General features: G+C 41.5%; 1 protein-coding gene across 1 annotated transcript; it reads left to right on the forward strand.

Annotated features, from left to right (window-relative positions):
- The first annotated feature begins 13754 nt into the window (after positions 1 to 13754).
- On the forward strand, positions 13755 to 14687 carry S100A8 (S100 calcium binding protein A8). Its single transcript, XM_049765831.1, has 3 exons — positions 13755 to 13769; positions 14198 to 14361; positions 14489 to 14687. The coding sequence occupies exons 2-3, from the start codon at positions 14221 to 14223 to the stop codon at positions 14615 to 14617; spliced, it is 270 nt and encodes an 89-aa protein (XP_049621788.1). The 5' UTR covers positions 13755 to 13769; positions 14198 to 14220; the 3' UTR covers positions 14618 to 14687.
- Positions 14688 to 15327: the final 640 nt, after the last annotated feature.

A 15327-nucleotide genomic window follows, 5' to 3' on the forward strand; every position in this document is an offset into this window, starting at 1 on the left:
GGAGGAAGATTGTACACCTGTCCTCAAGAAGGCAGAAGACACCTTTGTGGAGGCTGCATCTTTGTTCTTTTTTCATTTCTCTTAATTTATGTTTTTTTAATTTTATTTAAATATAGTTATATATATATTTTATTTAAACACCTTGATTACATACATGATTGTGTTTGGGTTTCAGTCATGCAAAGAACACCACCCATCACCAGTGCAACATTCCAGTCACCAATGTCCCAAATCTCCCTCCTCCCCACCCGACCCCCCGCCTGTACTCTAGACAGGCTTTCTATTTCCCTCATACGTTCTCATTGTTAGGATAGTTCACAATGTAGTTATTTCTCTAACTAAACTCATCCCTGTTTGTGGTGAGCTTCATGAGGTGGGCTGTAACTTTCAGCCCTTCTCTCTTTCGTGTCTGAAAATTATTATGAGGCTGCGTCTTTGACCCACCTTAGAGTGGTAGTGTTAGTTCCACATTGTAGTTGCTAATTTATAACAAAGCTGTCTCTACCACTTCGTTCTCTTTGTTCTCCTGTCCATCACTCACACATTTTAAATGCCTTCATTTGCCCTTATTTATTTTTTCTGTGCACAGTACAAAGTTTACTCTTTATCCTATCATGAAAGGCCCTTAACAGTTTGTCTCCACCTCATTCTCCAGTGTGCATGTCCTACTACAACCTGCGAATTTCACCTCCCCTTTGCCAGACCACACACCTTTGTCAGTGCTGGTTCCTTGGTCTCGTCTCTGTGCTTTCCTTTATAACTGGCTCTTTCCTTCCAGTTAAATATTATCTTCCTAAGAACAATTTCTCCATCTTCAGGAGAGGGCACTCCTTTCTAGGTGCCCAGGTATCCTGTCTCATGTTGCAAAATTTAAAGTATTCACAGAACATAGTACTGATGTGTTAATCTGTCTGCAGCCTGTGAGTTGGCCTCATGTCTCACTCAAATTGCCCAGACAAGGTTTGGCACACTACAGATATTCCAGAAATATGTGTTGGGTGAATTTGCACCCATGTCTAGGGTCTGGGGGTTCACTAATTGACGGATCACATCCTGGGAAGACTTAATTTAAGTTGTGGGGTCCCACCCAAATTTGGAGTTGGGAGGAAGGGATCTGAGGCAGGAAAACATGACTGTAACTTCAACAACCTCAGACCAGATCTTCAGGCTCTGAGGTAAGGTGAGCCCTTGAAACTGGTTGAGATAATCAGTTAATCTTAGGAAGTCAGTGTTCTGTGACATCAACTCAGGAATGCAATTAAGGTTCAGTTGTGCTGCTGATGAATTCACGAGAAGTCACAAAACCAGCTGCCCTCAACAGAGACAAAGCACATGAGGATGTGGCACTTGGCAAAAGGCCCTCTAAGCCAACTGTCTCCTGCCTGAGCGCCCCAAGATCCACAGAGCTAAGACGAACCACGGATTGAAGCTGTGGAACTGGAGCAGCATCGGCCTGACACAGGTTAGCACGTCTTTCAAGTAAGCTGTGAAGTTGTGGGATGAGCAATAATACAGTGGATAGGGCATTTGCCTTGCACATGGCTGACTCTGCATCCCATCTGGTACAACAGCACTTCCAGGAGCAATTTCTGTGTACAGAGTCAGGAGTTATCCCTGAGAACGTCTGGATGTGGCCCCAAAACCAAACAAAGAAACAGCCAGGGAAACTGGGGCTGTGCTGGACTGTGATGGGGGTAGACTCTGTGGAGGCAGCAGGGACAGGCTGCTAGTCTGATCGTCCACAGTGCAGATGAACATAAGAGAAGTCTGGAACCCTCAAATAAAAACCACCCTTGACTTCAGGGATGATTGTCAAAGACATTGGTTTGGTTTGGATCCAGCTCTAGCTGTGTTCATTTAGAATTTTTTATTTTTTATTTTTGGGCCACACCCAGCAGCACTCAGGGGTTATTCCTGGCTCTGTTCTTAGAAATTGTTCCTGGAAGGTTTGGGGAACCATATGGGATGCCAGGGATTGAATCCAGGTTTGTCCTGAGCCCTCAGTGTGCAAGGCAAATGCCCTGCCACTGTTCTATCACTCTGGCCTGTTCATTTGGGATTTTTACTTTACCTTTTTGGATTCCTTTAGTTCCTCAAGAAATAGGGAGCTGTCTGCAGATTTACTGGGTAAAGGAAAATAAAAATACAGAAGAATAGAGCTAGAGTGATTAGGATATTTTGTTTACTTATTTAATGTTTTGGCTTACTCCTGACTCTGCATTCAGGAATTACTCCTGTGGTGCTTGGGGGACCAAATGGGATACCAGGGATTAAGTCTGGGTCAGTCATGTCCATAATAGTACCATACCCGCTGTACTATATCTCCACCATCCTGTATCTTTGTTACTGGAACACATGATATTGGTAGAATAAGGTAATTTATGATACAGGAATTTTACTTTCTTTTTTAAATTTTTTATTTAAAAATGTATCACATAATTTATCAAATATATTTGATTCAAGATGACATAAAGCAACATTATTTAAAACAGAAAGAAAAAATAAAAAAATGGAAGAAAAAAAAAGAGTTCAGTAGCAAGTATATATGTGAAAATTATTTGATCTTCAATGAAGTCATTAATACAATAGCAGAAGGTTTACTAAGCTATTTTTTTTAAAGATAAGAGATAAAAATGCAATAAAAAGGTATGTGGGCAGTTGTTTGCATAAGTACAGCAAAATATGGGACAAATAGAAAGGAAAAAAACCTTGGCCTAAAATTAGGGAGATCTTACACATGAAGTATCCTGGCATAAGACTAACTCTAGGCTCCAAGCATACTAAGTTGTCTAACCTCAAAGTCTTTCTCTGTAGTCCCAGTAAAAGCTCTTCACAATCACGGTTGCTGTCAGTTTTCTGTAGTTAAAAATCCTGGTTTCTGTATAGATCCTATGTCAAAGTCAGGGTGATTCAGAGCATCTTCTGGTTTCATCTCACCATTAGGTGGCAATGCAGAGAACCCTGCCTCAAAAAACAGGTTGTTACTATTACCGAGTCATCAGGGTGTTATATGGAATTTTACTTTGTCAAGGATGTTAGAAAGACTTCTATTATCAAATGCTTTTTATTTCAAAATTAAGTTTCTTCTCATGCTTGACTTCAGATCTTTCTTCTTTTGGGGTTACAATCAGTAATACACAGAGATCACTCCTGGTAGGGTTTGGGGAGCATATAGGATCTCAGAGATCTAAGCTTGCTTGGCATTGGCTTCAGGTCTTATCTAAGCTGAAGGCAAGTATTCACGTGGCAGGGAATCTGGGAGGTATAGAACACTGTTTTTATTTATCATCAGAAAGAGCTTTGTACTGAGTCCCAAAGCTCAGTTTTCTGCAGGCAGGCACTTGGAGCTGTGTGGGCAGGATTCACACCACTTGCAGAGAAGTCAGCTTTATGAGAAGGAAGTGCTTGGTCAGTCCTGAGTCCATCCCCACTCATGGATTCTCTGCTTATCCCTTTTGCCCGCTCACAGCATCATAATCACCCCCTATTCTCGCAGGGTGGAGTCACCTGAACTGATGGATACACCGATGGAGGTGTCCCTCTTCCAAATCATCCACTGCTACCACCATTATGCTGCTCGAGAGGGGGATGTGGAGACTCTGTCACTGGATGATTTCAAGGCCCTGCTTATGGACAATGTGCCCCGCTTCATGGACAGCTTGGTGTGTGAGGCCTGGATCCAGCAGGGATAAGGAGGGTCCATAGGACTGGTAAAATTTGGGCTATGGATTGATGAGGATGGAAGTACATGCAATTGTCTCCTAAGTTTGCTCCAGGGAGGGAGGCTGAGGGAGAGCTGAGGGTAGGAGTAAGACCATAGACAAGTCTCCTGAAACTCCTTGCTGGGCCCCACTTTAGTCCAAAAACAACTAATCCCCTAAACTTGGTCTTAAACCCTAAATTTTTTTTATGCCTCTGTGCATGCTGCTTCCTGAGACAATAGCTCCCAAATCTTTCTTCAGGCTCCTCTAGCCAGCCACTGAACACTGCATCTACTTTTGCACTCTAGTTCTTTCTCCTGGAGTCCAGCCTATCCTCCTCTTGTATCTCAGCCCTATGGTAAAAATCTCAAACTTGTTGAGAGTTGGGTGTAGGTGGAATAGGCACATATAGAGACTGCTGGAGTCTCTATATCAGCCCAAGGCCCATAATGGTCTTTTCTCTGCCCTTGGGCCTAGTCCTAAAAGTACTGCAATATCATAGGAGGGTCTGTGTATCACTGTCCTCTTCCCAAAAAGGGTTTCTGATGCTATCTCCAGGGGATTCAAGGCTCTTGAATTTCAGGAGAAAGACTTTCTGCGGTCACTTTGCAGGAGACGTTGCAAAGCATCATGACTTCAGTTTACCAGAATATCACCATGAGTTTGCAGTGGGGATGGAGAGGACTGGAAATTCGTCTCACCTCCAGGGGGCGACCTAGCTCATGGCAAGGAGCCTAGCTGTTGTTCAGTCAGTGATTTTTGTGGATTTGCATCTGAAGCAGGAAGAGGGAAGTGGAAAGGAGTGCACATTACTGTCCTCAGGGACAGCTCCCAGATGCAGTGATTTCCTGCCCTGGCACCTTCACAGGGATTCCCATATGGGTTGTTTATTCTCATGAACTTAATCTCAATTAAATGTTTCCCTGTCACTACCTAAGAAGCTCCTCAGTACCCACCTAAGTTCATCTAAGTCCTTCACTTAGTCCTTCATTAATCGCTGGTTCCTGACTTTTTTGTTTGCTTGTTTTTTAAATTTATTTAAAGAAAATGCATCACATAGTTGACATAACTGATCATAAAACATTTTTGTAGGAAGACCCAAAGCAACATTGTTTGTTTTTGGCCACACCCAATGGTGTTTAGGATTACTTCTGGCTGTGCACTCAGTAATTGCTCCTGGCAGGCTCAGGGGACCATATGGAATGCCAGGAATCAAACATGGGTCTTTTCAGGGTCAGCAGATACCACTGTGCTATTTGTTCCAGCCTCTGATTTCTCTGGTCAAGCTTTGCTTTCTTTTCTGATGTTTCCCCCCATTCTCAGCCTTCAGGGACATCTACTACAGGAACCACTGGTGGCTTTGATGTTACCTTTTCCTTTACCCTGCACTTTTCTTAACGGTCATATTTGAAATGTCACAAACATTCCCAGGCATGTGCCCCAGCAAGCAGGCGAGCAGGTATCTCGCCCACTCACTACTATCCCTGCCCTAGAGCTGAGAAAACAGGTAGCAGGCTGAATGAACTCTGGCCTGAAAGAGTGAACACAGGAAATCTAGCATGCTCACTGTCTCCACAGGGAACATACAGCTCAGCCTGGGAGACAGATTTAAGCAGCTTCCACCTATGGCTGGGCCGCCATAAGTAAAATATGACTGGAAGTGTGGGGCCATTTTGTTTTTCTCTTTCATCTGCTATAGAAAAAGAGGTGCTGACTTTTACCCCTCACTGGCCTGTTCAGTCCCTGATCTGACAGCTGTGATACCCAATACCCCTTTGCTCTTGAACCAGAACCTGGTGCACTCTGGGATTCTCTTATAGCACAAGTGATGACATTTTAATTACCAATCCTCTGCCCAAATCATCATGCAGCTCTTCAGTCCTCCTCCCACTGGGACAACGGGTCACTGACCTCTGCCTGTCTGTCACTCAGGGCCGGAAGGAGCCTTACTACATTGTTGAGCTGTTTCGGGCAGCAGATAAGGATAAAGACAATCAGATCTGCTTTGATGAGTTCCTCTACATCGTGGGCAAACTGGTGAAGGACTACCACCTGCAATACCATCGTCAATTGTGTGCCCACTACTCTGCTCAATACAACCTCTACTAGAAGGGGCACAGGCCTGTTCCCCAGAGCAGAGGTGGCCTGAATGCAGCCAGGAGAATGGAGAGCTCTGCCATGAGTTTCTGAATGTCCACATGTATGTGTGCAGGCACCATGCTTGCCTGTAGAAAGTTTGATGGTGGGGAAAGAGAATAAAGCAATGTGGTAAATGTTTCTGGCTGTTGTCAGTTTATGGTTCTAGACATCTCTATGGGTCCAGAAAAATAATTGACTTTACCTAGTTAGATGTCTATTTTGGATGAGAAACAGCTCTTGGCTCTGGGAGTCCCCTATCTGAGGAGACAAGCCTGGGCCCAGTGAAAGTGTGGAGTCTCCTGTCCGGGGTGATGGCTTCTAACATGGAAACCAGACCTCTCTAGTGATGTTCAGATCACTCATTAACTACACATGAGTGATGTGGCAAGAGCCAGGTCTGAACACAGCTCACACCTTTCCAGATCCCCTGTGCTAGAGGAGAACTTTATAGGAAGAATGAATGAAGGCCGAGCAGCCTGCGTCTGGTAAGGTGAGAGGGCAAGCAGGAAGATGGCACCATCATTGATGAGGGAGGTGGTGCTCATGTGGGGACCAGTTGGGGAGATCTTGGTGTGTGTGTGTGTGTGTGTGTGTGTGTGTGTGTGTGTGTGTGTGTGTTAGTGTTATGCATGCTGAGTCAGAGGCAAACACTACCTAGCTTGTCACAGTTTATGCCAACAAGAGGAATGTGAGTGACAGGAAGGCTTCCTGGAGGAGAGAGGGTTGGGTTCAATTTTACTATTGAAAACTGATGATGGATGTGGGTGTAACACTTGGACTCATGATCTAAGTCCTGTGGTCCTGACTCTCCCAGCTTAGTCTGTTCCTGTCTTTGCCCTCTCTTTAGTGTTTGTTTTTTCCTTCTCTCTCTCTCTCTTTGCCCTTTATCTCTCCCCAGAACCCCAGAATCTGATGCAAAGCCTCTTGGGAGAGACTCCCAGGACCCACCTTAGTGGATTTCCTCTCAGAGATGGATTTTTGAAATCTGTGTCCTGAGCTTATTGTGGTAGAAACTATAAATTTGAGAATGTGGGTGACCTGTATTCTTCCCTGTGTAAATGACTGTGTGAGTTGGGGGCTGGGGGAAAACCCAATCATTTAAGGGATTCAATTTGATTTATTTCCCCAAATAAATCTAAACACCAGGCAAGGCCAGCAGTGTCCTGAACTCAAGCAATCTACATTTTTAATCAATTTCTTTTTCTTTTATTTTATATTTTGGCTCAACCCCATTGGTCTTAAGGCTTATTCTTTGTTCTGCACTCAGGAATCATTCCTGGCAGGCTTGGGAAATAATATGGGATGCAAAAGATAAAACCCAGGTTCATCTTTCATTATGTTTCCAGAAGATCTGCTCAGTTGCAGTTGTCTCAGTCAGACCTCTGGAATTAGAGATCTTGGTTATTGTACAGATCGTAGGCCAAAGCCTAGACAAGGGACTTTTTTTATTTGTCCCAGGATAAGCTCTACCCAGTTATGTAGTCACAGTAGGTCTTCTGTAGATAGTGTCTTGGCTTTTGCAAAGATCAGAACCTCATAACTTGAACCATCTTGTTCTGCTTCATAAATTGAGGGAGAAATAATAAAAAGTACTAGTCATTTGAACATTAAGTAGAAACAAAAAACAATCAGACTCAAACACCAAATCCAAAGCCAATGACAACAGAATCGATACCCAATCTACAAGCTAGACAGAGGGGACCACTTATACTGGCAGCCTGGTGTGTGTGTGTGGGGGGGTGGGGATAAGGGAAGGGGATATGGGATGCCTGCTGGGAATAGGGATGGAGGGAGAATAGCATTGGTGGTGGGGATGCCCCTGATTCAATGTCATTATGTACCTAAAATATTACAGTGAAAGACTTGTAAGAAAAATACATTAAAAACAAACAAGCAAAATAAAACAACAACAAAAACCTCTAGGTTCACTGAGTGCAAGGTAGGAGCCTTCTCTACTATACTATACCTCAGAGCCCCTAAAATTAAGTTCTTGATTTTGCACCCACCAATTTCTGGGCCTTGCCTGCCACCAACTTCTGCTCTCTTGTCTATGGAACCCTACAGGCACCACTCTGCTTCTTTAGATCTTTTGCCTGATATAGGGTCTGACTGTCCCTAGAAAGATATATTCCTTCCACTCCAACGTTGTGCTTTTCTGTTTGTGTCTTCCACCAGTCTATGGGCTTACATTCTGTTTTTTCTTTACCCATACAGGGCCTACTGTAAGCACAAAATACATACACAGAGAGAGCACAGAATGCATCACTGGGAGCTTTTGGGTTAAAATCCCATGAGCCAAGCTTGTGGTGCCTCATTGGGTGGATGGGCTGTTAGTTTCATCCAGATGTGGAAGAAGTTTACAATCTAACACAGGTTATTCTTCCTCCAGGCTCAGAAGACATACTTGACTATCTCACCTGAAATGTCATGGATTCCAGCTGATCTTTGAACATTGAGGGGACAGGTTGGCCAAATCCCCCTGGCCCACACCTGCCTGTTTCCAAAGAATGTCTTAGTTCTGCCTGGTCCGGACATTGGGACACATCTTGGGGCTGAGCTCCTTCCGTAAACTGGATCATGTTCAGCTTCTCGGAGGTTTCCTCATATCTGTTTTTTATGATGACAGACTCTGCTTTTCCCCAAAAAAAACATTTACTCAATTTCTGGGCCCTATTCTGCAAGGCCAACTCAGCCAACTTCCCTGAGACCTGCAAGGCTCTGTGTATCTCGGGGGGGGGGGGTGTCGGGGAAGAAATTGTGGGTTTCTTGTTGCTTGACTTCTGTGCTTTGCCCATGTGATCCATGTGTCTAGCTTAAGTCTGCTTTGTGGGAATTGCTCTATTTTTTCTTAACTTCCCAAATAAAGAAAACTGTTTTCATCCAGAACTATTCTTAAAGGAGTGGATTCAAAATGAAATTTCCTGAAGTGTCAGTCTGGGTGAATATTGTCTCCATCACCTAGATACAGTTCATCCTGGACAAATTCTAAGGAGAATCTGGGGAAAGGAAGTTTCTTATTTTTTGTGATTTTTTTTAAAGCATAAGCATCAATACAAAGTTGAATATATGCTTTTAGGAAGAACTCTGAGTGGTTCTGGCCTCAGTTATCTCATCTGTAATATGGGGGAAATTGTACCTGTAGTATCCACATAAAAACATTATCAAATAAGTTAATGGATGTAAAAAACACCTTGAAAATATAAGGTGATGTTTGGAGTAAGGTGTCATTATCCTCTGTCATCTGGGAAAGGGTGTGGTGAATATAATTATACACTAAGCACTTGATCACTGGTTGAATTTTAGCTTCATCATTCATCAGAAATGAAGAGAAATAGACAGATTTCTTTTTCAAGAGACTAAGTAACTTCTTTTCAAGGAAGTTTGATTTTTCCCTGCCTCATTAAAAGATTATTTAGTTGTGTAAAAATAAATTTTTGCATTGGCTAAGGACAGATGTAAAGTCCAATTTCAAATTCATATCCTCTCAGCAAGCTTTTTGTTGTTGTTGTTGTTGTTGTTGTTGTTTTTGGGCCACACTCGGTGATGCTCAGGAGTTACTCCTGACTATGTGCTGGAAAATTACTCCTGGCTTGGGGACCACATGGGAAGCCAAGGATCAAACCTAGGTCCTTCCTGGGTCAATCATGTGCAAGGCAAACTTCCTATTGCTGTGTTATTGCTCTGGCCCTCAGCAAGCTTTTTAAAATAAAGTTTATTTATTGATTGATTCCTTGATTGATTGGTTTCTGGGCCACACACATTGGAGCTCCTGGCTCTGCACTCAGAAATAGTCCCTGGCAGGCTGGGGGCCCGTATGGGATGCTGGGTTTTAAACCAGGTCCCTCCCGGGTCGACTGGATGCAAGGCAGATGCCCTACCACTGTGCTATCTCTCCAGCCCCATCTCAGCAAGTATTAGTTAAGCACCTACTGTGTTTCAGACCGTAAGAGTATGTGGTTTTTGTTTCTTCAATGGGGTCTGGACCCAATTCCAAACTGAGTATGCATGAAACTTTCTGATGCCATAAGCAGATCTAACATCAGCAAGGTGTTGCAGAGAGCATATCACTTTGGATGACTTGGAGATCATTTTTGTTTCAGAGGTTAAGAACTCTATTTCCCAAGACTGAACTCTACTTGAGACACAGTTGGTGCCATTTAGAAGCCCAGACTGTTACCTGTGTTTCTGACTAACACATGTAAATGAGACATGTACATTTACAACAAATGTAAATAAGGGCATCCTCTTCAGGTTTGAGTAAGCTGCTAGAGCAGTCTCAGAAGTCAAAGAACCCATTTACTCACTAGATTACTAATTTATTGCAGAAGGATATAACTCAGGAAGAGCAAACTAGAAGACAAACATGAGGCAAGGGACAGGGGAAGGACATGGAGCTAATTTTGCTCTCCAGACCTACTTGCCTCTCTCTCAAGGTTACTTCTACAAATGCTCTCTGACTCTGTACTATTGTGCTTCTGAGGGGAGTTCATTACATTGACATAAATGATAAGCTCATTATGAGTCAGTGTGATGGGTGAATCTTCTATTCCTCTTCTTACCCAGAAGTCTGGAAAGGTAGGACTGGCCACCAACTCCCATTCTTAAACACTGTAAAAAGTCACCTTATTAACATAACAAGAGACACCTTTGTCTTCTACTATGGATGAACGTCAAATATGCATGAGAAATGTATTTGGGTCATTTGAATTGTCAAATAAAATGTATTGTGCCCCTGGCATTGTACTTCTGGTCCCAACAGAAAGGCAAGATAAGTAGATATTAGGGCAAGTACTGTGAGCCGTCAAGATTAAGCACTGAGAAGAGGCCATAATACGATACCTAAGTAAATACAATTACTTAGTATTGATTGGTGTGAGGGAAGGAGGGTTGAGATGGGCATGAAATATATGTGTCTAAGCAGGATGCAGAGGGTTGAAAATGATAACACCCATAGAGATTTTTCCAGGCAGGGAGGAAGTGGATGATGTTATGTCAATTCATTTTATACATCAAATGTATTTGTTTGTGGGCCTCAGTCTCCTCATCTGTAGAGCAGAAAATAGGGCAATGCATACCTCAGAGGGCTATTGTGAGAATTACATGAATAGAAACAAAACATTTAGAACTATTCCTGTTAAAATCCAACCAATCTTGAGGCCAGAGAGATAGCACAGTGGCAGGGTGTTCGCCTTGCATGCTACAGATGGTGGTTCTAATCCCAGCACCCCATTGGTCCCTTGTGCCTGCCAGGAGCAATTTCTGAGTGCAGAACCAGGAGAAACCTCTGAGCACTGCAGGATGTGACCCATAAACCAAAAAAAAAAAAAAAAAACAAAAACAAAAACAAAAATACCCTAACCAATCTTGACTATTATTTTGCTTTTATTTGCTCTTGGTTTTGATGATTGTAATTTTATTGTGCTTGCCAGGCACTATGCTGGATTCTGGGAGGCAAACTGGTTTTACTAATCTAGACCCTAGACACATTTCCAGAATGAAGGACATGACTTACATTCAGGCAGTCTGTGCTTATTAGGCATTATTTTCAGTACATCACACTTTTTTGGGGGAGCAGACTTTTAACTTTTAAAGGGCTATAATGCTTTCTTTGTTTGCAAAATCCCCAGGTTTAATGCCCAGCATCACATGGACCCCTCAGTAGCACCAATCACTGACAGATGTAGCAGAAAAAAGAAAAATAACATTAATAAAAAAATGCAAATAAAATATTTGGAAACTGTTCATCATTTAGAATACTATAAATTAGATTATATTTTTAGATAAAAAATTTATAAAAGGGACCAGAGTGATAGCACACTGGATAGAGCTTTTGTCTTGCACGCAGAGACCAGCATTCAATCCCTGGCATCCCATATATTCCCTTGAGCCTGCCAGGAGTAATCTGAACACAGAGCTAAGAGTGACTCTTGAGTGCCTCTGGCTCTCAAATAAAACACAAATTAAACAAAAAAATTGTGACAAAATGCACATAACATAAAATTGACCTCAAGCTTCTTTTAAGTGTCTAGTTCATTTGTTCTAAGTGCTTTATATTATTATGCAACCAAGCTCCATAAATTTTTTGTCTTGAAATTTGAAATTATATCTATTGAACAGAACCTTCCATTCTCCTCATCCCCACAGGACCTAGAATCCCTGATTCTAATTTCTGTCTGTCTCTGTCTTTCAGTATCTGACACATACCTACTCTAAGAAATTTATGCAAATATAATTATGCTGTATTTATTGTCTGGTGACTCCATCTCTTAGCAAATGTCCTCAAGTTTCATCCATATTGCAACATGGGTCAGAATTTCCTTCCGTTAAAAGGGTGAACCATACTCCTTTGTATGTTTATATCTCATTTGTTTATCCAGTCATGAGTGAACTGACACTTGGGCTATGTCCATATTTTGACTTGTTAATTATGCTATGATATTGGTGTACTAATATCTGACATCTGAGTCCCTGCTTCCAATTAAATTGAATATATGTCTAGAAATAGATGTGTTGGATCATATGGTAATTCCTTTGTAAAATTTTAGGGAACCATCAATTTTGTTCTCAATAATTGGTGCATTATTACATTGCTACTAGCAGTGTACAAAGATCTCATTCTTCTAAACATTTTTATATTCTTTTTATTTACATTAGACATTCTAGGGGTATGATTAATGATTTGGACCTCCCTGTACTATTATCGACAATTTGTATGTCTTAGGAGATATGACTCAAGCCCTTTGCTCACTTTTACAATAATGTTGTTTTTGTTGAGTTGTAGTTCTTGAAATATTCTAGATATTATTATACCCTTGCCAAAATATGAATTCTTATTACATTGGCTTGGGATAGACTCTAATTTTAATCTCCACATCATATCTGAGGCAACTAAAGCATTGAAAGGGCTAGGACCCAAGGTCACCTAAGTATATAGTTAATATATATCTAATTCCCATCTACATCCTCTAGGTGGCAATAATGTATTTGAACACTTGAGTAATGGCAGGAAAGGGGCATTTTCGAGGAGAGCCATGTTCTTGTCAGAACTTATCTACAGTGTGCTATGGAACCTGGCCTTCTGGCATTGGGTCTGGACTTTTATATATCTCTCCTCGGAGACTTAAGGTAGTTTTTATATCCATTTCCTGACAAATATGTGATCTTCTAGTAGTTTGTATGGAAAATGTTTTATAGCTGGGGAGCACACCCATAATTATTAGAGTTAGAAACTAGTGCATCTGTGTAACATGATGGTGGGGATAGGAAAAAATTTCTCCTTCTGAAACCCCAAGAGAATTTGGCAGATCCCCTATCCTCTTGGGTATGACTTATTTCTAGATTCTTCAGGAAAAACCTCCTGCATCCACAGAGATATATGCTTTCCTGTTAAGGCCAGGCCAGGGCTCACGAGTCAGGCAACATAATCATCCCAAAGATGGTTGAGGAGCTCCTATAATATATAATATATATAATATATAATATTATATATAGTTATATATAATATAACTATTATTATTAACTATTAATCCATGTTATATATGCACATAACAAAGTGCACAAAATTAGCAATAGTGATAGTGAAGATAGTGATAGTGAAAGTCCTGGTTGAGTAAAAATAAGTTAATTCCAGGAACCTCACAAAGAAGTCCTTACTACACCTCTTTTCCCGGTTTCCTCCTTCTGATCTGTACCGCCTGAAATACACCTTCCTCATTTGACATTACTTTCCTCACTCATCAGAGTTTTTCATTCTGCATAATTATTGCTCCATTCACATGGTTGGGAAACCAAAGTCTGTAGCAACCTCAGGAGAGACTCACTGTCTCTGAATGGCCAAATGCACCAAGGTACTAAACAAGCCCAGTTCCTATAAAAGAGAGCTGCCTCTCAGCCTGGCATACTCTGTCAACTCTGCTTCAAGGTGAATTGGTAAGTGGTATTGACTGGGCCTGCCTGTCATCTTGGTTTTTCTTTTGGGAGGGCTGGTGAATAAAGTAGCCTTGTTAAGGCAAGAAAACATTGAGAGAAGTCTAGACAAAGATCCAGGATATCCACAAGAGCAAAGCACAAATGGGATAACAAAGAAATTGGATTTTTGGAAAGGTTAGGCTGATGGCACTTTTGTTTCTCAAGCTGGACCCTTCTTGGGCTGGAAGTGAGGGTGATTGCAGTGAATTGCTCATGTAATATATATTAATTCCTTCCATCAGAATAAGTCATCTACTGGATTTAGTTATTTGCACAGCAGAAACAAGAATTCAAAGTCTGAGATTTATAATGCCCAACTAATCCTTTCTTTGTTGTAGGATGAGGTGCCCTCTTCAACCCTAAGTCCCAACTTGCTTTTTTAGTTCCAGGCAGAAAAAAATAATTTGAAACCATGCCCACCGAACTGGAGAATGCCCTGAATGGCCTCATTGAAGTCTTCCACAAGTATTCCCAAATGAAAGGGAATAACCATGCTGTTGGCATGACTGAATTCAGGACTTTGATAGATACGGAGTGTCCTCAGTATACCAGGGTAAGGAGAACTGAAGGTGGCTGGGATTCTCTACCTGCCTAAGATGGTGTCCTGGGCCACTTGTGATCAACTATCCTGTTTAGACAGTTATGTCCTAGTCTGAATGATTTCCCCTTCTTCTTTACAGATCAAGGACAGCAATACCTGGTTCAGAGAATTGGATATCAACAGTGATGGTGCCGTGAGCTTCGAGGAGTACCTCATACTGCTGATAAAGATTGGTGTGATTGCCCACAAACAATCCCACAATGAATAACAGAATTACTGTGTTTTGGGGCTTGGCCTTCAAACATGTCTCTGTACAATAAAAAAATAATTGATACCATAATTCTCTCTTGATCTCTTTTTTTCTTGCAAAATGAGGTTTCTGGGAGAGGGTGAGGAAATCAGGAGGAAAAAAAGAGACTTCTCTTGTTATTTACTCTCATCTCTTGGGAACCAGCAATGCTTCCTATTTACTTGTTTTCTTCCCAAATTCAACTATTCCTAAATCTATTTGGTTATACAATCCTCAATGATTTTAGGATTTAAGGATTCTAAAATGTCTGGGTTACCAAAGCTGATCGTTTTCCTACTTGTTCTCAAATGGGTGATATGGGGAATGGTGGTGTGAGGAATAATATATTCTAAGCTAAATGTTAGTATTCAGAAAAATGTTTTTGATATGACTTGAGGAATTAGGGACTACATAGAGGATATAATGAGAGGTGGCACTATCAGGACATAATGAGGTAGTTCTGATGGATATCTTCACTGGTTCCATGTTTATTTTGTCCTTAGAGAATGTGAAAGTTTTCTCTTTCCCCACTCCCAACTTTACAAATAAGTTAAATTAGGGATGGTAGTCCAATATATAAATAAAACTCAGTGTACAAAGTATGAGACAATTAATGCCTAATCAGGTCTCAGTTTAGGAGTGGGCTCTGATGAGAAGTTGTCATTTATCTTGTGAACTTCCCATTTTTT

Source organism: Suncus etruscus, chromosome 19, assembly GCF_024139225.1.
Source record: "Suncus etruscus isolate mSunEtr1 chromosome 19, mSunEtr1.pri.cur, whole genome shotgun sequence".
NCBI classification, from domain to species: domain Eukaryota; kingdom Metazoa; phylum Chordata; class Mammalia; order Eulipotyphla; family Soricidae; genus Suncus; species Suncus etruscus.